Source organism: Thermobia domestica, chromosome 10 (genome assembly GCF_964235325.1).
Source record: "Thermobia domestica chromosome 10, izTheDome1.hap1.1, whole genome shotgun sequence".
NCBI lineage: Eukaryota > Metazoa > Arthropoda > Insecta > Zygentoma > Lepismatidae > Thermobia > Thermobia domestica.
Genome location: NC_137463.1, coordinates 140,695,084 through 140,721,489, shown reverse-complemented (window position 1 = coordinate 140,721,489; position 26,406 = coordinate 140,695,084). Strand labels below are relative to the sequence as shown.

General features: G+C 33.7%; 2 protein-coding genes across 2 annotated transcripts in view; both read left to right on the top strand.

The window, feature by feature from the left end:
• Nucleotides 1-26,406, top strand: part of Men-b (NADP-dependent malic enzyme b, mitochondrial) — a 1,138,140-nt gene that overhangs the window by 526,055 nt on the left and 585,679 nt on the right. The gene's annotated exons all lie outside the window — the stretch shown is intronic.
• LOC145662746 (uncharacterized) lies at nt 13,481-18,491 on the top strand. Its single transcript, XM_081728618.1, has 3 exons — nt 13,481-13,823; nt 14,227-14,280; nt 17,806-18,491. Exon 3 carries the CDS (start codon nt 17,807-17,809, stop codon nt 18,416-18,418), a length of 612 nt encoding a protein of 203 aa, XP_081584744.1. The 5' UTR covers nt 13,481-13,823; nt 14,227-14,280; nt 17,806; the 3' UTR covers nt 18,419-18,491.

The window sequence follows — 26,406 nt, the reverse complement described above, 5'->3', positions numbered from 1 at the left end:
GGCAACAATGGGCATAAGGAAAAGCATTGCCATTTACTCCTGTACTGCAATCTAAGGGTGAGACGCTGTATAGCACTTTCCTCTTACCGATTTTATTGAAATTCAATAAGGGCCTTTTCTCGTAAAATTTGCATTTTTCTGCATATATTTGGACCTATTCTTCGATAATCGCACAAATATTAATCAATTCTTGAGGCAAAGAATTAATGGATATATATTTCAACATCAGTTAGCCTAATCATATCCATTGTTTGGTTAATACTTTCCACAAATTCCAAATGACAAAGTGCATTCTCTGAATTTACTGAGAATGAAATATTGAAATTATGTGTATTGTAGGAAAACGTCTGATGAAATCCTTTTGCTTTGGGACGAAGTAAGTAGGCCTACGTTTGTTTTATATTGATAAAACTTCATTCTTGAATGAAGTGCAAGTAAAAAACTCAAATTACAACTATGTACAACATACACACACACACACACACACACACACATATATATATATATATATATATATATATATATATATATATATATATATGTGTGTGTGTGTGTGTGTGTGTGTGTGTGTGTGTGTGTGTGTGTGTGTATGTATATATATACTCTTTAGTACTATATGGATATTATACTCTTTAAAAAAGAACACACTTACCTACGTAGATTAGTCTTCCATTGTATAACTTCTGGCCGCGCCATCTAAACTGGTAAGCTTTATTCAAAGACAAAACTGTGTCTTCAGTGCATTTAGAGCGATGCAGAACCGACATTTGGCCGTTAGGCCATTTAACTAAGCACGTATCTTTAGATGTATCTATTCTCAAACAACTAATCATTGACTTGTTCCCGCTAATTTGTTTTGTTGAAAACAGGAAATACGCGATTCCGTACATCATTGGCTGGTGAATATGTGGAATTTAGGACAGAATGGCAGGAAATAAAGTCAGGAGGGCAAAATGGCAACGGACGGAATGGCAGGAGGACGAAATGCCAGCGGACAAAATGACAGAAGGACAGAATGGCAGGAAGTTAATTTGGCAAAAAAATTTAACTCCTAGGGCTCGTATTTTTAGGTTTCACCTATTGTGTTTGTTAGTAGGTAACGGTTGTCGATTTAGTCATTTCTGCCTCGAATGTCCAAAGCATATAAATACAGCTAAATTGAACCAAGAGCGTGAAAGAAGGCAAACATCAGTTATCCAAACTTAATTTGAAACTTAACTTAACAAATCTTAACTTTTTTCTTAAATGTATTTTTTTGTAACCATCTTCCAATTGATATCTTGGTCTTATAACAATTCTAACTACAAGAAAATATAGTTTGATAGCAAACAAGGTAAGTGCAAAACTGAAAGAATAGTTACTATTTATTCTTCAATACTAATACATATCATAGTACAGACCTATAAAATTCCTTTACAGTTACAGAAATGACAAAGTTTTTTTTTTTTTTTTTTAATTTCCTGTAACATATCCTTTAAATTATAAAAACAGCTTGTAGTTGTAAGAATGACTAATTACACACATCTTTCTTACTTCTCAATAATCACGGATATCGTAGAACGGACTATAAGGAACACTCTGCAGTCGTCAGAATGACCAATTACTAACATCGTCGTTAATTTTATATAAAGAAATACTAGCCTTTGGCTAGCTGGGGGCTCTGCCTCCAGACCCCTAGGTCTGCTCGGCCTACGGCTTCGCATTTCTTATCTATCGGCCTTTGCATCAACAATGAATTTCGTGAACTTGCTCTTCGTATTTCATGAATCTGCCTATCCGGGGGCTTCCCCCCCACACACTGTCTTTGCTCGGCTACGGCCTCGCATCTCTTAAACTCATAATTCTATCGTTTCTTTTCCTATCTCAACTATCTAAAAGATAAAATTTTGTATCCGAAGAAAACGTCCGTTTAAATAACATGGGATTCTCTGCGTCACCCTTTAGACCCCTAAAATAATTAAAAATATTCACTTTTGGCAATTTTCCTGTGGGTTTGTCCCGGAAAGCTACAATCATGCCAAATTTCATCGTTGTAGCTCTACAGGAAATGCTCAGAAATTTGGGGGTGTAGAAGACATCCCATATAAATAATATGGGAAAGATTTCAGTTCCCCATAAAACCATTCAACGTTGGAAAATTTTATTTAGATGATTCACTCAGGTAACGCTGAACGAAAACGGGGATTTTTTTTATTCCCTCTTTAGGCCCCCTAAAGTTAAAAATATTAACTTTTGGGAATTTTACTGTGGGTTTGCCCCGGAAAGCTACAATCATGCCAATATTAATCATTGTGGCCCTACAGGGAGTGCTTAATAATTTGGGGTCTAAAAGGTGTTCCATATAACATGGGAAAGATTTTTCAGTTGCCTATAAAACCACTCTAAAGTAGGATTTTTATTTTTTTACTGATTTACTTAGGTAGTGCCAACGAAAACGTACAAGCATACCGAATTTCAAGTTTATATTCCAATTCTAAGTACCCAAAACATGAGATTATATGTCCAAAAAAGGCCCATTTAAATAACATGGCTAAATTCTTCATCCCCTCTTTAGACCCCCTAAAAATTAAAAATATTCACTTTTGGCAATTTCCCTGTGGGTTAGTTCCAGAAACCTACAATCATGCCTAATTTGATCATTGTAGCCCTACAGGAATTGTTCAATGTCAGCTCATGTATTTGTGTATATATAGTTAGGATAGGACGTATCGTAATATAGACTATAAACACACTTTGCAGTCGTAAGAATGACTAGTTATTTACAGTGTCGTGAACATCCTACAACACATATCCTAGAATATGCTATAAATACATTCTGTAGTCTTAAGAAAAGAATGGCTAATTATTTACACCGTCGTTAATTTTATATAATAAAGTAGGGCATATACCGTAAAATAGGCTACAAAAACAATTTGCAGTCATAAGAATGACTAGCTATACTTACATTGTCGTTAATTTCAAGTTGTGATCAATTCTCCGCAAGAATTCCTCAAGAGATCTTTTGTTTGTGTCATAATCCACATATAGGTTCCTCAATCTATGCTGCAGATCAACATAAACCTTTTTAGTTTTCTTGACGGGGTATTGTCCACTTTCGCACTAGATGAGTTTCCATACTGTTGGGTGGTTGTGTCCAACCAAATGAAAAACTTATGATTCCACCCCTCACGTAAGTTATTTGTGCGAGGATTGTTAGGCAGAGTTGCCTCATGAGCATTCCAAACTTCCGGCGGAAATCCTGGTGGCACTCTCTTAATTTCTTACATCAGAATTCTCAGAATTGAAATATTATTAGCAGTTCGAATTTTGGAACATAATGAATAAATCGAAAATTTATGTTGAAATCTTCATTTACCAAGTAAGATACAAAATAGTTTAGCACGCGAGAATTCAAATTATACTTTCTGCCTTTATGTCCTCCTGCCATTTCGTCCTGTGCCATTTTGTCCTCCTACCATTCTGTCCGTTCCCCGGATATGTGACGTCACGCCGAAGAGCGGAAAATCTTGTCTTCTGCTTTCAATATGCTTTTCTTACACTATGAATGTTACTTTAGTTTTATTAAGTATGTCTATTAAAGTTATTTCACGTTTCTTTAACTTCTTGAAGAATGTAACACATTTTTTAAAAAGCGCGATTCCGTACATCATTGGCTGCTGGATATGTGACGTCACGCCGAAGAGCGGAAAATCTTTTCTTCTGCTACCGTGCAACGTAAAACTTAATTTCATTTCTTTCTTTTTTTTTTTTTTTTTTTTGTCTTCTGCTTTCGATATGCTTTTTTACACTATGAATGTTACTTTAGTTTATTAAGTAGGCCTACTAAAGTTATTTCACGTTTCTTTAACTTCTTGAAGAATGAAACACATTTTTCATTTATGGTTTTCAAAACCTGGTGCCTAAAATGAGATATGTGCTTATGTGACACAGATATTCTGCATGTGTATAAATTACATATTGTACTGTAGCCGTAGGCGCAAATTCCGGGGGAGATGAGGGGGACATGTGCCCCCAAAGTTTGGATTATTGGGGGAAAGTTTTCCTCAGTTCTATTTCAAAAGTATCATGGCGAGAAGCAATATTGAATTCAGGAACTTTCTCCAGAGGAACAATTACATGTTGGGGATATGTCAGAGAAAGTCGTACAGTAGCTATTAATAACTTGTGATTTTCTTATGTATCGTTGGGGGGAAGTTTTTATCTCCGTGGGAAAAATACCACCGGAGCACCTAAAGATTCAACACTGGGGAGAATTGTGATGTTTTCTGAGCATCAGTTTCATCTCGCCCAGAATATAAGCCGCAAATTACCCCCTTCCAGTGTTGAAGATAGCTTTACGCCTTGGCTGTAGCAATCACCGATACATGCACTGTGCATGCCACATGTACCGTGCATGTACAGTACTCACATACATTTATCTTACAGCACATGTTCCGCTACTTTTCATTCCTGAAACATGCAATCTGTATGTGTTTCAACTCCAGACATGTACTGTTGCGATCACCGATGTATGTACTGTACATCTAACATGTACCATGTATGTATAGCATTCGAATACATTGATCTTACAACATATGTTTTGCTCTGTTTCATTCCTGAAACATATAGCACACATGCTACATGTACACTGCATGTGTTTCAGCTACAGACATGTAGACCCCTATTGTTGCCATCACCGATACATCACGGTACATGCAACATGTACCGTGTATGTACAGTACTCGCGTACATTTCTATTACGGCATATGTTTTGTTATGTTTCATTCGCCTGGAACATAACACACATGCTACATGTAATCTGCATGTGTTTTAACCAGGGGCGTCATTTAGGGAGGGCAGCAGGGGGCAATTGCCCTCCCAAGAGTTTGAGGAATACATATACTTTAGTCGATTGTTTAATAATATACTAGTAGAAAACGTGAAGTTCTTATGTCGGTGGTGCTCTTGCCCCCCCCTTCCCCAAGGAAAGTCTGAAATGACGCCCCTGGTTTCAACCACAGACATGTACTATTGCCATCACCGATATATGCACTGTACATCCAACATGTAGATACTGTGCATGTACAGTATTTGAATACATTGATCTTACAGCATATATTTTGCTATGTTTCATTCCTGAAACATATAGCACACATCCCACATGTACACTTTATGTGTTTCAATTACAGACATGTATTGTTGCCATCACCGATACATTCACTGTACATGCAACATGTACGGTACATGTATAGTACCCGGATATATTTATCTTACAGCATATGTTTTCTTTATTGTAACATACACTGTACATTAAACAGATTACGTACATGTTCAGTGCTCTCTAACATGCACTGTACTGTACTTGTTTTCGAAACCTGTACACTACATGTACGTTCTTCACATTTAACAGTGAAAAACAGTATGTATACGCGTTGTACATACACTGTAATCAGTAATCTATACAGCAACTGTGCGTCCAGTTTAATACAGGTACATTACATGTAACATGTAAAAAACTGACTTCAAGAAAATCGCAAACATGCATTATACAGGTGTTTCAGAGCCTGTACAGTGCATGTACAGAAGAAACATTTTCATATGGGTAAGAAATAGCAAGCAAAGAAGTACAGCGATCACAGAACCAATAGCCTGACTTCCCACACTGGAAAGATCATTGCACGCATACTGGACAGGCGGCTGGAAAGTAAGATAGATGAGAGGTTAGAACAAGATCAATTTGGATTCCGGAAAGGAAAAGACACCAAAGATGGGTATTGGATTGATGAGAATTATATCAGAAAGAATTCTTGATGTAAAGGAAGAGTTGTGTTTGTGCTTCATCGACTGGTGAAAAGCTTTCGACCGATTCAATTGGACGAAACTTCTGAAAATACTTAAAGAAATCGGAGTCGACGGGAGAAATCGACGACTCATTCAAAACCTGTACACAGAACAACGAGTGAAGCTGCGCTTGAAGGAGAAACCAATAGTGTGGAGATTGGGAGAGGAGTCAGACAAGGATGTAGTTTCTCGCCCCAATTATTGAATATTTATAATGAATGTTTAATGAAGGAAGCATTAATGGGAATTGGGGATTTCATGATTGGAGGGCAGATCATTAACAAGATCAGGTATGCATGATACGGTTATAATAGCTAAAACCGAAGGAGGACTACAGGAGATGAGTGACAAAATAGTTGACACTGGAAAATTGTATGGAATGGAAATTAACATCGAAAAGTCAAAAATCATGAGAATATCCCGTGGAAACACGCCCTTATGAATCAGAGTAAAACAAGGAGAACTTGAGGAGGTCGATAATTTAAAGTATCTTGGAACTATTTTGACGAGAGACGCTTACTGCACCAAAGAGATGAGGTCAAGAATTGCCATAGCTAAAGCATTCCACAAGAAAAGATCACTCTTAACTAGCAGGCTCAATATTGGACTTAAGAAGAAGTTGGTCAAGTGCTATATATGGAGCATTGGACTTTATGGTTCAGACTTGCACAATACGGAAGTTAGAGAAGAAATATTTGGAGAGCTTCGAAATGTGGTGTTGGAGTAAGATGGAGAAGATAAAATGGACAGAGAGAGCAACAAATGAAGATATTTTGAAACGGATAGGAGAGAAGAGGACACTTCTGGCCACCATCCTTCGTAGAAAGGCCAATTGGATTGGACACATCTTGCGAAGAAATTATCTTCTTCACCCCGCCATAGAAGGAAAGATGGAAGGAAAGCGAGGAATAGGAAGAAGGGCAGAGCTGATCGAAATTTGAAAGATAGGAGCAAATGTTGGGAGTTAAAAGAGGAAGCTGAAGATCGACAAAAGTGGAAGAAACATTTCCAGGCGCAAATCTAAAATTAAAAAAAAAAAAATCCTCATTAGTCCCTGGAGCTGCCTAAAAGGCAGAATACTTAATAATAATAATAATAATAATAATAATAATAATAATCCAACAACGTAAGAGAAAGAATGATCGTTTTATTCATACATAACATTCCCTACCCGTGGTGAAACTTACGACGCTCACTAGCTGACTATTTTCAGTGAGTCTTTTCGTATGGACTTCTCTCCGTTTCAGTGACATTTCATCATACCAGATTTCGTCATCATTCCCGATAGTGCCGAATTATCAATCTTGATGGGTTACTTGCTCCTATTACAACTGACGAAAATTTTACCGTTTTAGAACAGACTCGCACCACCAGATGGGCTCCCCTATGTTTTTTTTTTTTTTTAAAGGTATGAGATAAGATATAATCGGTTTCATTCTGAATGTCATATATAACGACCTAATAGCGTCATCCTTCCTTCTTTCAGGATGATGGTATTGTAGTGATCATTCGTAAGACCAAAGAAGCGAATAAACCGGACCAGTTCAAATCTATTATACTTCTTAACAATGATTTCAGACATTTTCTTAAACTCTTGGTCTTTTATTTTTAGTTCACATCCAGCTGTGTTTCATGATACAGTGAATGTTTATTCAGCACTTTCGAACGTGCATGATCTTATTAATCGCTTTTAAGTGACTGAACAGAGCTGCATTCTTGTCTTGGAATTTCTAGCGTGCTTTTTACGCTATAGTCCATGTGTATTTACTTCAGATTCTGAGATTCTGACATGTTAAAATTTTCCACAAAACTTTCTATTTTACACCTACTTTACTATACAGCGACGGTTCCTGCTCCTTTACCGCATCGTCGAGGGTTGCACAGGAATACTCTCTCAGCGCTGCTATTTAATTTAATTCTCGACCCTCTCTTATATCGTTTAAACACTGTTCATCAACAGGATGTGTATTTGTTTACACGGCTCAAAATTCAAGCTTATGCAGATGACGTCACAGTGAATTTTACATCCCATCCACAAGTTAATACCCTTCTGCCCATTTTGGACGAATATTGCAAGGTTAACGGTTGCAGATCAATTATGCCAAACTAGATGTGATAATTTTTGGAACTGGCCTCCTTTACTTAAGTGTCAGAAATCACTTCTTATAGTCAGGGTGGATGCTCTCAAGGTCTTAGGTGTTGTTTTCACTAAAGTCGATACTGGACGTTATGATGAAGTGTAGACTTCAAGGTTAAAACGTTAAGTCACGACTTTGAAAGTACATTCTTTAGAACTTGTTCCACGTATTTGGTATCTTAATACCTACCTGTCTGCGAAGCTCTGCTATGCTTCATACTTTTATCCCTTACCAGGGTCTATCTTAAAAATGTACAATCCTTCTTTGGATGGTTTATATGGTATGGGTTCTACTTTCATATTATATCTTCCACATATCAAAGGTACCTTAAATGTTTTTAATATACAGACCAGCGGGTCCAGTTTTTCCTTCATACTGCGTACAAACAATATTATAGATAAGACTATAGTAGCGCACTTGTTCAAATAATAGAACGTCACATTTTACGTGAGTAGTTTACCGGACTTGCTTTCACCCTCTTTTCCTAAATATGTGTAGGCATAGTTTCTCTTTATGGCTTTTGTGAACCTGTGGGCTTTCCAGATGTGTCGATTACTAAAAGATCTGTATCGTTGTTTCCAGGAAGAGGAGCACCATCATATTTCGAGGATAATATTTTATTTAGCAAATCAAAATTGGAGACATATTTGGCGCAATTTGCATGCCCCTGTTGTACAAATTTTTGTCCAAAGTTTCTAGTATGACAATACATGATATTCTTCCTCTACGTGATAGAGAAAATCGCATCAGTATTCAATCAGACCCCAACCGCAAGTTATTTAAAATCTCAGAGACGATTCTGGGCGTTTTATTGAATGTTAGGCAGTTGCTCATGTTATAGTGTTCGAAGATTTAAGATTTGAACGACCGTAAATGGCAAATGTCACAGACTGATTCTCAACAACCTACTAACTTGTAAGATCTTCTCAAGTCATACAGTAATCTATCTTGACTTTATGGGACACCTAGGCCACAGAATGCCCTTATTAGACCTTGAGCCAAGGGAGTTATAACTCTCCCTCTCCCCTTAGGGAATTTTCGTCACTATATTAGTAATGTTCCTTAGGGTCCTTAGAATAATTAAAAAAAAAATAGTTGTTGGTCTCTGGGCCCTTAACCCTTTAGCACCCGTCTATTTTTACAGACATCGATGAGATCTCTTTAAATACCTGTAGATCAAACTGTGCAATACTGGAACAAGCTATACTTCGATCGATTTATCAGAGTGTAGGCTTTCCGTTTACGTAATGAACGTGACATTTCTATGTACAGAGGCAAATAATTGAAGAATATTTAAGAAAATTTCCTAAAAAGTGTCAGTTCTCACAATTCTTTTACTTATTACGTGGCAACAGTGCAAGCTAGGTGAATAATAAAATGTATTTATGTGTCCTATTTTATGTTCAACTTAAACTAAAAATTTCATCTTAATCTATCAAATAGTGGCAGAGAAAAATGTATTTTATACTTTTCACAGGGTTCATAATAATCGGTTTTCATAGAAGTATAAGTTTGACTTTGTATGAAGGTTTCGTTTTATTTTTCTACCTAAAAGAAGTTATATAAATTATTATAGTTCCTTTTTTCATTCATCATATTATAACAAATTCCCAGTGCTGAGAAATCATCCAGGAACGTTCATACAAGTTTCATGGTGTAGTAGAAAATATTTCAAAGCAATAATTTTACTGTTGTGCGGTTACATTATTTTCTTTCGAAAATATTTGTGTTCTGGTGTTCTACAGTAAATATAACTTCCAAACGTATCCGCTGCTGTGTGAAGTTATCAAAACTCTCAAGTTATGCTTAGTACATGTATTCTTATTGTATGTGCACACAGATAATCACACTAAATATAATATGCTGTATTATGCAGTGTTTCAATTGCCGTAATATTAACAACCTATTATATTCTTTATGTTCTTGTTTCTTTGTAAGTTGATAATGGTAGCACATTCCCCCTCAATTATTCTGAAGCACGTCATCTCAATTATTCTGAAGAAGAATGGCAAACAAAAAGAAGCCAGTCAGACAAAAGACAACTGCAACAAGAAAGGAGATTGTTGTTGAGAATAATGGAAAAATCTTTGTAATACACTACCCAAAAAACAAAACTGACATGAGGTTAAGAAATTTCATCGCAAAAAGCTTCCATAAAATCTTTCAGGTCGAAGAACTGCAACAAGATAGTGCATTGCAAACCTGCACCGCCTAACATCAGTTTGCATACAAATTCCTACAGAATACGACAGAAAAAAACATGTCCTATCGCTGGTACTACCAAAGTTTTACAGAATTATCACAATTGCTCAGTCAGTCTGCTGAATCATGCGGGGCGAAAAATTGTATCCACTCTTGGTGGATAATTCGCCCTATTTGTAACGTACTGCTGCACGACAATGTGGCAGACATCCTGTTTAAGGAGGAGGAGTGCGTATTTTGCCAGAAACCGCGAGAATGGGGATCACGAAGAAATGGAAAGGGTGGTTATGGGAATCGGTGGTGACATATGTCACTAGAATTGTTTTACGTGCCATTAAAAAAAAAGCATCTGTTTGAAAGGAAGATGAATCACTATTGTCATAGATTCCAGATGTGGATCTTACATGAACCGAAATGAGGTACTACAACTTACGCCGTTAGGACTACACGAGAAGTGACTAGACACAGACCTAGTGAGAATGAAACATTCAAAAAAAAAAAAAAAATGCCTACAGGTCACATGACAAAGCTTTTCTGCACATTTGTGTATATGTCCAGCGAACAGGGATTCAATGTAGAAATTTCACGTTCTATCCGTTAATGCATGTTCAAGAAGAAGATCCAGACAGTGTTAATCAGGAATGTAAGATGTGTAAACTGAAGGAGAAGTTGCTGAAGTATTTTCCACGTGGGCTGTAGTCTGTTGTTTTCCAGGTTGCCGAGGTGAAATTCTTTATGCAAGGAACATACCCAAAGATAAATTGGTTCAAGGTGAGTAGTCTAGGGGCTGGATCTATCCAACGTGTGAGGTCTTTGTTCATTGGATTGCCGACAATTAGCTTTTGTAATCGTAGCAGATGTTTCTTTTGGAGCTGTCTCGTAATTTCATCATTGTGTCAATTAAGTAAGAAAGTGTCACTTAATTGTGAGATATGGATGTTGCACAATACTTTAACTGTTGGAAGGCAGAGAGACACGTCAAATAAATTTTAGAAACATGAGAAACATGAAAGAAAAGGATAGAATTTGAAATTGACAAGCTTTTTTGTAACACTGTTACAATTTGAACCTTGTGTCATTAAAAGAAAGAAGAAAGTGTGAGTTGAAAGTGAGATATGGGTGTTTGAAAATAGTCTAACCGTAGGAGGTGAGAAAAAACACGTCAAATAAATTTTAGAAACATGGGAAACTCTGGATAAACAACAAATGTTAAAAGATATTGACTGTCTAAGATGTAAGGCGTAGGAGAAAGAGAACCCTTTTATATGGAGTAACGAAAGAAACATATACACAGGTGTGCTGTAATTTTTGGGTGGTCCAGGTTTTTTTGGAGGTGGAGGGGGGTGTACTGTACTTTTCTGTGGACATTGCTTAATTGGGGGACTGTAACTTGCACCCTATGGAGAGATAACAGACATTATACTGAAGGAGAGAGAATGTAAGAAATACCTTGAAAATGTTACATTGCCCCATACTGAGAGACATGGCACAAGATTGCATAGGGAAAGTGTAGTGTCCTTTTGAGCAAAGGACCAGTTTAAATTAACGTGGGACTTGTTGTTAGGGCAATAGTTAAGGATTATAACACCTACAGTGAATTTTGTGTGGATGAGAAAATGTGATGTTAGTTGCGACACACCTGTATGTCTAACTCTTTTTAGAAAAGAAAGAAAGAATTGAAATAGTTGAAAAAAGATCTTTTAAGTTGTTAGGATGTAGAAAGTTATCTGAGAAAAACGTATGTGACATTTATTGTTGACGGTTGAGACCCCCTGTAATTTCGAGTTGAACGTAACTCTTTTTAGAAAAAAAAAGATTTTTGCGACTTGTTAGACAGAAAAATGTTTTCTACTCCGATAGAATGAAAAAAGAAAGAAAGAAAAAGCCCTTTTTCTGGAAAAGATTCTTGTTAACTTTAAAGAATAGCTATTGTACTTGTTTTTGTGAAAAAACGAAAGGGCGAAAACAGACAGGTTGTGAGTGAGATTGCTATTATGTTAATGGTTTAACAGAGGGAGAAAAAAAAAGAAAAAAAAGTATTGTTGAAGTTAGGGATACTATCATGAATGGATTTTTGTAGTTTTGAAAAGGAGTGTGAGAAACTTACGTGGAAAATAAGATAATATTTGCAATAGAAATATAGATATTTTGGGGTTATAGATTTGTTTGAAGTTTTAATTTAGTTGAATTTTTATGCCAAATAGTTGAAAAGATGAAGATGAGAAGAGACAAGATTGGTTCGATAATATATTATAGTTGAGAAAAAAATAATTAAAAATGTGAGAAAATATATATGGTGTGTGTGTGAATAATAAGGTAATAATACGGATGATTACAAACTTATATTTTTGTAGTTGGAATATTGAAAATGAAATATTTGAGTTTACGATGCATGGTTATTTTGGTTAGGCTAAGGTGGGATTAATATTGTTTGGGAAGAATCATAAATACTTTGAGAATTCGAAGGAACACAATATGATGTGAATGGATTTTGACTTGACTTGATGGTAGTTTGGCATTTGGTTTCAACACCGAGGCTACATGAGACATGGACTTAGTGAATAATAAGGGTATAATACGGATGATTACAAACTTATATTTTTTGTAGTTGGAATATTGAAATTGAAATTTTTAAGATTACGTTGCATGGTTATTCCGGTTAGGGTAAGGGAGAGGATGAGTAAAAAATGGTGAAATGAGAAAGTGAGAGGAAACGGAAGAATTGCGAGAAAATGCATGATGAGAGTATTTAGATGCTTTTTACAATAACCTAGTAAGTAGGGCGCACACCTTTGATATGTGTGCGGTTAGGGTGAAGGAGACGATAATAAGTGATGAATGAAATGGTGGAAATGGGACAATTGCGAGAAAACCCACGAACACGGTCTTTGTTTACCATAAAGTTGAATTGATTGGGTCGGGGATTGAACCTTTGGTACGTTAGATGGAATATTGTATAACGTAAAGTATAAATATGTAATATATTAGTGAAAGAACATGATTATATTGGGTGTATACTAAAATATGTATGTGGTGTAAACTGTGATTGAAGCTGAGATTTCAAGAACGAAAGCTGAACGCCTTAGTATTGGATTGTAAGTTAGATTTTTAGTTTTAAAAATGTCAGTGTATGGTGCCATACTTACAGAGAGAGACGGAAAAGAGCTCTTCCAGTGGTGAATAAGATAATAAAACTGAAAAAGGCAAACCTTTGGTTTCGTTTTCGTTTTGCAGAACCTACAAAAGTGTATTGTTTTTTTTTTTTTTTTTTTTTGGCTATTGTGAAGTATCTAGACGCTACAAGCTGTATTTAAGGGAAAGAGTTTCTTTTATGTGAGAATTTATTGTTTGTAGAGAGATACTTGCGTAAATTTTCTGTTGTATTGAAGGGAAGTTGTAGGGGGCATCCTTTTAAAAGAATTTTGCTTTAAGACATACAGTAATTGGACGAAAGTGTTTGCAGGGGACGCTAAGATTTGAAAAAAAAGAAAGCGTAAAATGTTTGGCGTTAGTTTGACTCTTTTATTTGTGAAAAAATATAAATATGTTTTTTTGGAGAACACGCTTATTTGTATTTTAGAGCTTAGTCGGTGATACAACGTTTGCGTGTGATAGTTAAGGAAAGGAGTTTTTTAGTTGACCAGAAATATCTATATTTGGAAGGTAAGTTGAATTTTGTTTTTTATATTTATTCTATAAAGAAATAATGAAAGAACTTAACTTTTATAGATAATTGAAGTGCGAATATATCATTTTTAATGTAAATTGTAACATGAGCTTATTTTTATTTGTTGACTTTTAAGAAAAATAAATGAGAAATATTGAAAAGCTGAGGTGGAATTAATTTTTAAATTTATATAATAGCATAGAACTTATTTGTAAACCACCCAAGTAATTTTTATTAAACTTTTAATATATATATATATATATATATATATATATATATATATATATATATAGAGAGAGAGAGAGAGAGAGAGAGAGAGAGAGAGAGAGAATGATATTATGTGTTTGCGGAGGAGGTGTTGAATTTATACTAAATTATTTTTTCTTATTTTTGTTTTAGATTTTTTCCTGGATCGATTTTAGGAGATATTTTGAAGGAATTTTTAGATTTGAGGTAAGAAATAAATTATTTTATTTATTTTTAAACTTAAGAGAGGAAAACTGCTGAGCTTATTATGTCTAATTGACTTTTTGGAAAAGATCAGTTTTAGTTGCGAACATTTTGACTATAGTATGTGTAGCCTAGTTTTATTGAGAGGAAAGCAGGAAACGATGGAAAAATAAAAGCTTATAAATACCATAGAAAATGGAATATTTCAGTTTAACGTCCCACGATTATGCCCTTTAGACTAAGAGTGACGGGTGATTAAGGGAAATGAATGATCATGGAAAAATCGGTGGAATGAGAGTGTGGTAGGAAATAGAAATACGTGAAACAACCCATGGACCTTATGTTGTCCACTAAAAAGTTACATGTTTAGGGATTAAATAAAACACCTTACGCATCAGAGGTACTGTTGAAACATATGCATAGAAATGAGGAAACGATGGAAAGATAAAAGCTTATGAATGCCGTAGAAAATGGAATATTTCAGTTTATCGTGACAATTATGCCCTTTACGCTAAGACTAACGCATAATTAAGGCAAATAAATAATAACTGAACAATTGTTGGAATGAGATAGTGGGAGGAAACGGGAAAATCCACTAACAGAATATTGTTTAACAGAAAGTTAATTTGCGGGAAATTGAAGGAGGGATTGCATACACCAGAGGTGAGCGTTATAACATTGAGGTACCGTTGGAACATAACGAAAGCAAAGCAAAAGATGGTGCAAAGATAAAAGTTTATAAATGCTATAGAAAATAAAATTTTTAAGTTTGACGTTTTACGCTTATGCGGGTTAGGCTAAAGGGTAATAATGCAAGATGGATGAAATGGTGGAATGAGATAGTGGGAGGAAAGGGAAGAATTGCGAGAAAACCCACGCTTACGGTGGTTTTGTATAGTGTATACGAAACAAGAAGATGTGATATAGCAGTACTTACATGCCTTTTTACAGTGACCTAGTAAGTAGGGCGCACACCTTTGCTGTGTATTTCTGTTAGGCTAAAGGAGATGATGATGATGATAATGAGTAATGAATTTTTTTATATTGTTTTGTTTTATGCAGAAAGCTTTTGAAAAAGTATATAGAAAGTGTGAGGAAGCGGGACAACCCCGACAAAACCTACACATATGGTGTTTGCGCAGCATAAATTTGACTTGTTGCGGATTGGGATTGTATGAGAGATTTGAAGCACCGGAGGCGGGCATTATAGTATTAAGGTACCGCAAACTGGCGTTAATAAATATTGGAATTTATTATTAGAAAGAGGATATGAAATATAAACTTTTAGTTAATTCATGAATTGGAAAAAACAAAAGCAATGTTATGTAAGATAATGTGGAATTGAAATTATTTGAGTGAATGTGATGAATTGAACTGAATTGTTTTACGTTTAAGGCACCGATATCTTAATTGGAAAAGTGTAGTTTGCCATATATTTTTGCGTGTAGATAGAAGGTTACGTAATAGTGCCATGGATTTAAACACACTGTTATTATGTAGTAGTTTGGCGATGGCAGTTTTTTAATATTGGAAACACTCACCAACATTTATAACATGAAAATTGGTAATGTAGGTGCAAGTGTACCATAATTATTTTGCAAAAGAGATAATTGAATTATTATTAGTAATTTATTGTGTCTTAAAACTAATTATATTTGTTAGCTAAAGAATTGGGAAAACCCTGCATGTGTAATATTAGTATGGATTCAACTAATAACGTGCAGAGAAATGTTTTAATGCCTAAATTTAATTGAAATTAATACCTATATGGACTTTTTATTGGGAATATTAGTATTTGAGGGAGTGTGCTTGCGACTTAAATATTATTATTATTATTATTTTTGGAATATATATTGCGTTATACCTCTTGCATAGCTTTATGTAACTGCCCTTATGTCCGAAAGAATAAAAAATAAAAATACAGGAAACATAAAAGCATTGGGGGCTAAAATATTTAGTCAGACTGAAAGTAAATTCATGAATTATATTATTGAAATATAAGTATAGAAAAAATCAAATGACCGTATTTAAAATGTGGGTATAAAGAAGATTTTACTCGGGTTAAGTTGATTATGAGTTTAGCGTACCTTTGAGCAGCGAGGCAATATGAGACGTGGACCTACAACTTTACGTGCAATGGGAACCATATGAGTTTGCTCCGGGAACCGAACGCTGGTTACCCACGCAAAATGCGCGTACGCTAACCGCTTAGACATGTAGGAGCTTATGAACGACAATAGTTTTTAGGAAAACTGGATTTTGTTGTTTTTTTTATATTAATTTATTGAAAATATTGAATTGTTTTTTATGACACTTAGCACTTTATATTGCACGATAATGCGAATTAGGGTAAAAGAAGATGATAATTAAGGATGTGGAAGGAAACGGAAGCATTGCGAAAAAAATATGAACATAATATTGTTTACTATAAGATTAGTTAACCAAATCTCTTGTTAAGGAATGTCCTAGAGGGTATGTTGACAGGAAAGAAAGGGAGGGGGGCGAAGAACACTACAATTAATGAGTGATATTAAAACAGAAAGATTATACGCGAAGACGAAAAGGTTAGCGGAGGACTGTGGAGCATACAAGCTTGTTAGCTGTGGCAAGTGACTTGGTATTAAAGGCAAAATATCTATAATAATGACTTAAGCAGAAAATAGAACTATGAAGCAAATGTACTAGAGGAAATTAGTTTAGGATTTGTGTAGGAAAAGTAAAATAAAAACGTAATGATAACTGAATATTATCTTGGTAGTATTGTAAATAGGAATGTTTGCTAGGAAAAACTCTTGCTTAATTTTTGTGGAATTTCATATAAATGACACGAATATGTTGATACATTCGTAATAAGGACGTATGTTATTTGATATTTTGAATATTTAGGGAGAGACAAACATACAAATTTTTTTGTTGGGAGGGTTACAAAGTAATTTTGTTAGAATATGTTTGAAACTGGTAATTTTTAAGGTCTTGTGAACATTTATATGTAGGTTACTTTTAAAATTAAGGTAAAAAATTGTTGAAAAAATTAAATTGTTTATGATTGAAGGAATGAAATATTACTTTTGTTGGAAATATAGGTGAATTGCGTTATAAACATGATTTAGGGAACTTAGCTCCCCAGAGTTTTTACTGATGGAAAATAAATAAATAAATAATAATAGCAGCTTGCTTAAAAGAGAACAAATAAAAAATAATTAGTCATTATTTGTATTGAAGATCCAAGTTTTAAGAACTGATATGTAAATAATGAAATAACTTTGACAGATCAAATTATAGGCGCTAAGCGAATAAGTATAAGAGTGATAACTGAGTATTCAATGTAGAATAGCTATTTATTTTGAGAATAGAACAGTGAATTGTTACTGATAGTTATATAATTGATTGAATGAATTATTGAGAGATATAAAAAATAAGGTGATACTTATATTGATATATTTTTAACAGCACGCATGTTTAAATATAACCTGTGAAATTTTATAGTATTATTTGATATTTATAAGTGTTATTTTTTGTTTTTTGCAGGATGGCACACCACAGACAAATTGCAATTATTCATTTAACTAACGAAGATTTTGATGTGATTGAATTAAATCCCGAAGAGGAGGAGGAGGATGTGGTTCAAATAGATCCCAAAGAGGAGGAGGAGGATGTGATTATATTAGATCTCAAAGAGGAGGAGGAGGATGTGATTATATTAGATCCCGAAGAGGAGGAGAAGGAGGATGTGATTATATTAGATCCCGAAGAGGAGGATGAGGAGGATGTGCTTCAATTGGATCTCGAAGAGGAGGAGGAGGATGTGATTATATTAGATCCCGAAGAGGAGGATGAGGAGAATGTGGATGAATTAGATCATGAAGAGGAGGCGATGGAAGATGTGCAAGAGGAGGAGGAGCGGGCTACGATAGATGAAAATGGTGAACAGGAAGAGGAGGAGGTGATGCAAGATGAGGTGGGGGTACAAGAGGAAGAAGAAGAAAACAATAGGGAGATTGAAATAAGTGAAGAGTTTTTAAAAACAATGATTAAATTACAAAAATTTTTAAATGTAGCGATGGATGTTAAAGTTTTACATACATTTAATCAATTTCTGAATAAATGTCAAGATTTATATATCGAAGGGAATAAATTGTAAAAAAAACACAAAGAAAAAAATGTAAATATAAGAAATAAAAAGGAAAAAAAGAAAATTAGATTAGACATTATAAGTTGTGTGTTTTATTAATTCCAATATCATTAGTTTAGGTAATTTGAACTGAGAAAAATCAGGTTTTAAGCTTACATGGTTTTTGGGTGGTTGGAAGGCTTTATAGCGACAACATTTTTTATGGTTTTTCTTTCAGTTTTCCGGTTGATTCTAAAAAGACTGCAGCTAACAAATGGACTGGAGTAAGGTAATGTATATTTTTTTTATGAAAGACCCAGCGAAGGATATTAGTTTCACAGGGATTTAAGATTGTTTTGGTGTTAAAATTACAGGGAAAAGTCTATAGAAACCTTATAACAAGAAGACTGCTGAAAATATAATTTTCAATTGCTGACTAAAGATGCTTTTTGAACTTGATTAAATTACAAAATGTATGAATAAAAGACAAATTTTAGGTAGTGCAAGCTGGAATCCAGCTCAGCTATCTAAATATTTATTATTATTATTATTATTATTATTATTATTATTATTATTATTATTATTATTATACATTTGACAGACCTGGAAAATAATTTTGACTCGTCTGTTTTTTTTTTAAAAAAATTATGCTTATCTTATTCTTCCTATTCATTACTTTCCTTCTACTTTTTTCTTTTATACTCATATGAAGAAAAAAAAGACAATTTTTCGTAAACTATATGCATTCAAATTGTTGTCACACATGATCTCTTACTCTGAGGGAAGTATTTAAGAACAGAATTCTAGGAAAAATATTCCAAGCCAAGAGGAATAAGAATGGGGATTGGCAAAAGCTTGATATTGAGGAACTACATAGTTTATACGATTACCCATCATTGTTAGGGTTAACAAATCTAGGAGGGTTAGGTAAACAGTTCATATTGATTTAATGGAACGCTTTCAAAGTCTTGACTGGTAAACTTATAGGAAAACGATCGTTAGGAAGACCTATGCACAAATGGGAGGAAAATATTAAGATGAATTTTGTAAAAATAGGATAGGCAAAGTACAAATTGTATACAATTGGGTATGGATAAAAGTTAGTGAAGACCTTATGTGAACCTCTGGGTTCCATAGGTCATAGACTTAGTTAGTTAGTTTTATATGCAATGAAAATAATAATAATATTAAGAACAAAAAAATTAAATAAAATTCACCTCTTTTCTGCTACCCGTTTTTTTTTAAAATAATTTTGTTTGTCCCCCTTAAAAACATTATTGAAGCTTTATAACACATGTATTGGTAACGTATTTTGATCTTGATTGAAGGAGCAATGAAGATCGAGACCAACTTTGTTTCTAACTGCAAAATTTACTTAAAATTTTGATATATAATTTATAATTTCCAGGGGATTTTTATGTTTCACAGTTTAGCGATTATTTCCATATTTTATCGATTGCTGCATTTTAATAGATTAATTTGAAAAATATGGCATAAAAAATCATTATGTGTACAAGACTCCACTGAATATGTATGATACTTAAAAAAAAGGAAATCTTACGTACATTTTTTCGGACAAATGTCAGATAGAACCGTTGTTACGGCAAATTTAAGATAGAAATACGCAAACCGGAAATGTTGTGCATTTCCTCAATGGTTTTCATGAAGGTTTACCTACAATTTTAAACGAGAAGAATACCATAGTGAACGGACAGGTTATCTACCTACCTACCAATAGAAGTATAAACGGGAACATATAACAAAGCGAAAGCCAGACAGAGAGGGAAAAAAAAGTTTGCTTGAGTGCAGGCTATGGATCGGAGCGGAGGTTGGCGGGGCGGGAGGATTTTTGTTTGTTTGTAGTTTGACTTGAAGAGCGCGAACGATAGATGCGGAAACAGAATGTATTTTTGTGTTGGTGTGTGTGTGTGTGTGTGTGTGTGTGTATGCGTTCGGTGCGTGAGAGGAGAAGAGAGGCGCTGGGCAGTTTTTGCTTCTAGTTTGGCGGAAAGAGCAATAGAGACGTGAGGGGAGTTTAAGGACAAGAGTGCATGCGAGAGAGAGAGAAAGAGAATGTGTGCAAGGATGGATCAATGCGATCGGTGCGTGAGAGGAGAGGAGAGGTGCGGGGCAGTTTGGTGGAAAGAGCAAGAGAGGTAGAGGGAAGCATGCATACGTGCGCTGGTGAGCGGAAGAGAAGGGGAGGGGTGTAGTTAACCTGAATGCTGCTTGAGGCCTTTTTTTATTCTTAGCTGAATGGAATGGAATTTACAAGGAAAGAAGCTTGATTTTGAAGCCATGAGAAAACGAATACCAATAATTTATCTGTTGATATCAATGGCGTATATGCACGCGTTTATTAAGATTCTAAGTGAGTATTTTTTTTCTTTAAAAATATATGTGTCAATTGAAATAATAGAAATGGATTTATCAGATATACCGATGTAAAGCTACATTATAATGTTATGATATGTACTAAAAAGTACATGTAAAGTATAGAAATGTTAAAATCTTGATACTTACCTAACACAAATTGTCTTCTCTGATGTTTGAAGCACATACGAAGCACTAATATATGGCGGGAAAAAAAGACGGGAAACGACAAAATGATTTTGTCGGTAAGCGTATGAGGAAATGCCGGTTGTAGAAATAACACGAGACCGATACGATTTGATGTTAACTGCACAAAAGCATGTGTGGTACTGACACGTGTTGCTATATAGGTGGCGTTGATGCAAAAAGACTAAGATTTTTCCGTATAATAACTTTAAATGCTCATATCTCGTAAACTATTTATCGTAGGTGAAAATGGACTACAGAAATCAATTTATCAGGTCAAAATCTATATAGAAAGACACCCTACATGATACATTTGAACAATTTTATTTTTTTCGATTTTATACATTGTGTTCCAAAAGTATAGTTTTTTTATTTTTTGGGGTTTTTACGCCAAACTATTGGTCGTAGAAAGAAAAGAAAAGTATTTTCTTATTTGTTAGGACCTAAGGAACACTACTATACAGATTAGAACATTGTAGCTTTAAAATAATTTTAAATGGGCATAGCTCCTAAACGGTTGATCGTAGGACAAAATGGACAACAGAAATCGATTTGTCAGGTCAAAATCTATATAGAAAGACACCCTACATGATACATTTGAACAATTTTAATTTTTTCGATTTTATACAGTGTGTTCCAAAAGTATATTTTTTTTATTTTTTTGGGTTTTTACGCCAAACTATTGGTCGTAGAAAGAAAAGAAGTATTTTCTTAATTGTTAGGACCTAACGAACACTACTATACAGATTAGAACATTGTAGCTTTAAAATAATTTTAAATGGGCATAGCTCCTAAACGGTTGATCGTAGGACAAAATGGACAACAGAAATCGATTTGTCAGGTCAAAATCTATATAGAAAGACACCCTACATGATACATTTGAACAATTTTAATTTTTTCGATTTTATACAGTGTGTTCCAAAAGTATAGTTTTTTATTTTTTCGCTTTTGACGGCCAAGTATTGGTCGTAGAAAGAAAAGAAAGGTATTTTCTTAATCGTTAGAACATAACGAACATTACTATACAGATTAGAACATTGTAAATTAAAAATAAAAGTTTAATAAATTTGCATAAACAATATGGCGTTGATTTTTTTGAAACTTTGGAAATATGCTTATTAAAAGATATATTTTTATATGAATAGGTAAAATAAATGATATTAGTAAAATAAATACCTTTTTCGCGCGTTTTTTATCGCGACCGGTGCGCGCCGCGCGTTTTTTTACCGCGACCGGTACGCGCCGCGCGGTATTTGCGCCCGGAAAAAGGTTTTCGCGACGCGGGACGCGTAAAATATTGCCGCCCGGAAACTGCGCGGGGTATTGCCGGTTATAAAAAACAAACAACACTCGGTAACTTGCTATGGCACATGTACACACACGCACAGTCTTATACACACTAATGTGAATGTTATGGTACAGGTGGCGTTGTTTCAAGAAACAAACATGGCGGATGAATTTTAATGTGTTTTGTTCGCATTAATCTAGTATACATTATTTTTAAAACACTAATAATTAAAAATTTAAACAAGTTAACACGAACTTAACCGAACTTTTCCGAACATTGCCGAACATAAACCTAAGAGTTTATTTAGAATTTTGTACATGTTGGTTAATGTACCACACAAATAATTCCGAACTTAACCGAAGTTTCCCGAACATTGCCGAACATAATCCTATGAGTTTATTTACAATTTGTGTACATGATTATACATGTATTACACAAACGGTTCCGAACATAAACATAAAAAAATGTATTATGATTTACCGTACACGTTTAGTATACGTATACTTTGCATGAAATATAATTTAATTACCGTGCAAAATAATAATTATAATATTAACATGAAGTATAACACTACTACTTGTATAGGCTACAACACAGTTTGTAATCTCGTACCCAAACGCATTTTGTTTTGTAGTCTCGTACCCAATCGCATTTCGTTTCGTAGTCTCGTACCCAATCGCATTTCGTTTCGTAGTCTCGTACCCAAAAGCATTTTGTTTTGTAATCTCGTACCCAAACGCATTTCGTTTTGTAGTCTCGTACCCAAACGCATTTCGTTTTGTAATATTGTACACAAACGCATTTGGTTTTCTAATTTCGTACGCAGGTGGTTTAACATATTTTAAATTTAGTAACAGTAATATTACACAATATAATGTAATTTGTACCTTATGTTAGTGGGTTTAAAAATTCCTTTGTTAGTAGTGCTAGAAATTTGTTTTGTTTGCTTTGCTACAGGTGTTTAAACTGGTTTAAACTGGTTTTGTTATTTTTTCTTAACAGAACATTCATAGAGTGTGATCGTATTTAAATTGCTAAGCAAACTCATTATTTATTTAACCTCTCATATATTTTATTGTATCGTTTCCTTTGGAATTTTAGTTGGATCGTTTGTTACTCAAACTCATTATTTATTTATTTGTTTCCTTCCAGCGTAAGCTCTGTTTATTTGTTGGTTCGTTTGCTGTGCAAACTCGTTGTTAAATTTGATTGTGAAAATATAAAAATTGCTAAGCAATCTCCTTATTTATTTAACCTCTCGTAATATTCACCGGATCGCTTGCTAAGCAAGCTCCGAGGAATTATGTTTCGAAAAATACTAAAATGTGTGAGCATACCAAAGATCATTACTGGTATTTGAAGCACAAAGGGTATTACTGTGGTATAACCCATGTACATATAGATATATTTTCACTACAACAGTATTCTAATCCTTTACTTACTTCTAAGATGCTCTTTCCTTTGTAAAAACCATTATGCCGACAACATAATTTCCAACTTAGGATCATTTATATGAAGCATAGGTATTCTTCCTTTATCTTATATAGAATACATATACTTCGTATGATATCAATATTTGTTGGAGAAATAAAACATAATATTATAAATTGTAACGCTTTATTGTATTTATATAGTCTACAATATTCTATATTGGTATATTGATATACATATTTAAATAAGATATTTACATTATATATACGTAGAAGTACCAACGGATAGGAAAACTTATGGACATATTTGATGATATTATAACATCATGATACCTTTAGACAGTCTACTATTTACATATATACAGAATACCAATCATTTCACGCACTTGATACTTTGATAACCATATGGCAATGTTCTATAGTCAGTAATACTGTTATGATTTAATCGTCGTCTTTTATTTTGAACTTTCTGATGTGTTTTAGTTTTAGACTTGGATACGATGACAAACCCCGGCTTACAAACAATTCTTCCTGGATTGTGTAACTGTTTTTTCTCAGCTTTATCTCGAACTAGTTGATAAAAATGATCAAAGTTAATTTCTTGTCGTGTACGATGATTTAAAGTTATTCCTCTAATTTTAAATACATAATCTACTTTCCCTGTTTGAACTTCTTTCATTCTATAGGCATAATTTTTTGGTCCTAAGCCTATAAATGCATCAATTTCCCAGCCATCAGGAACTTCATTAGTTAACTGACCTAAATAGGAACCCAAAGAAAGTGGAGGCTTTTCATTACGTTGCTGCACAAACATAATACTATCAGTGTCGCAGTACAATACACGCTCAGGATCTAAAGCTGTTAGTAATTCGTAAAGTTTTAGACGCGCCCAAGAGGTGATAAAGGCTGCAAGGACAACATTGGAAAATTTCCATATCTTGTTTTTATTTTTGGTGTTCTTATATGTTGCTCTCCAATAGGCAATACAGTTTGTACCTCATATTGCGGTGCCCATAGATAACTTAAAAATTTTTCTGGAGTATCTACAATTACAGATTGAGATAAATCTGTTCTTTGTCCCCATTTGCCGTATAATGAATTGAGAAATATTTTGGAAATATATCTTAGACCAGGATTTGATTCAATGTTATTTTCCGTTAACTGAATGCATTCATGTTCATAATAGTCTGCAATATATTTTTCTTGATCTTGTTTACTTTTGCACCAGCTAGGAAATCCTGAAGACTCCTGTTTCATTTTTAAGAAGGAATTGACATAATCTTTAAACAAATTATCTTCTGATCCGTATAATTTGTAGAATTTTGTATCCGAGATCTAAAGCCATATGAAGTTCAGGAGTACAGTATGTACCAGTAAGCACACGCTCGGCATCATTATGCATACACTTGTTGTCACTTTGTTCCATAACCCAAACAAAAGGCAATCATTACATGTATATGGTAAAATTGGAAAATATAAGTCTTTGGGAGGTACGTTTCACTAATCCATGAATACTTTGCACTTGTGGAAAGTCAGGCCCCTTGTATATTATAGGTTTACCTATAGGCAACGGCTTACGTGCCATTACCCAGGAGTAAAGACTGGTAACATCATAATATGACATAGACTCTTCACTGGTACATTCGTACAACGCATTAAAACATTCCCCCATGAAAACTATCTTTAGGTACCAGATGATCAATACTTTTTTCAGTATTTTTATTACTTTGTATTATGCAATTTCAACTTTATAACTTTTGGCATTTGTAGTACATGTTTACTAAAAAATCTTTTTTGTTTTCACTAATGTAATACTTTTAGGGAAATATTAAAATAAACTGTTAACGAAAATATCAATAGCATAAACCAATAACGTTCATAATAATTTCTCGTGAACTTTTTGTAAACGTTGTTTCTTATTTTTTCATTAATAATTATTCTCTTGCGTAATAAAAAGTCATTGTAAAAAACTTGTCCTAACAATATTTGCGTGTACTAAAAAACAAACTCGTTGTTAAAAATTTCTTGTTATCATATTAAAGTATTAATATAAACAATAGTTCTTTTCTACTTTCCTTTGAAAAGTTTTTTTCTATGTCTGTATTTCAAACATGATTATTTTTATTCTTTTTTTTCTTTACAAATGTTATTTCATTTTTTATAATTTACCTAATGATATTAAAATAATTATGTAATTCAATTTTATGCACAAATATAAAATAAATTCCAATGCATTCAAATTACAACTAAATCCGTTTGCACATAACAATGCAAACTATTTGTGCGTACAATAATTACAAACTAGGTATTTTTAAAAAAAAAATCAAATAAAAAATAACAAAAATACTTTTATAGAAATAATATTTTTATTTTTCACATAATTTAAAACTGATTACATATAAATAAAAAAATTGTTTCAAAGTATATAATATAAATAAATATGTAATGTTATATTCTATTTTAATTTTAAATTCATATACATGCAAACAATTTCATCATACTAAAATTTTCTATTTCAAATTATAATAAGTATTGTTTTCAAATTTATTGTATTTACATTGTATAACTTTTACTTCGTTTACCTATATCACTAACACATCAAACAAATTAAAAAAAAATTATAAAAATTGTAAGCAAAATCTTTTTCTAAGAAAAGCTCTGTAATTAAATCAACATAATTTTTGTTTAATAAAATATTATATAACATATAAACAAAGGTCCAATCATCTATTTCAATATCA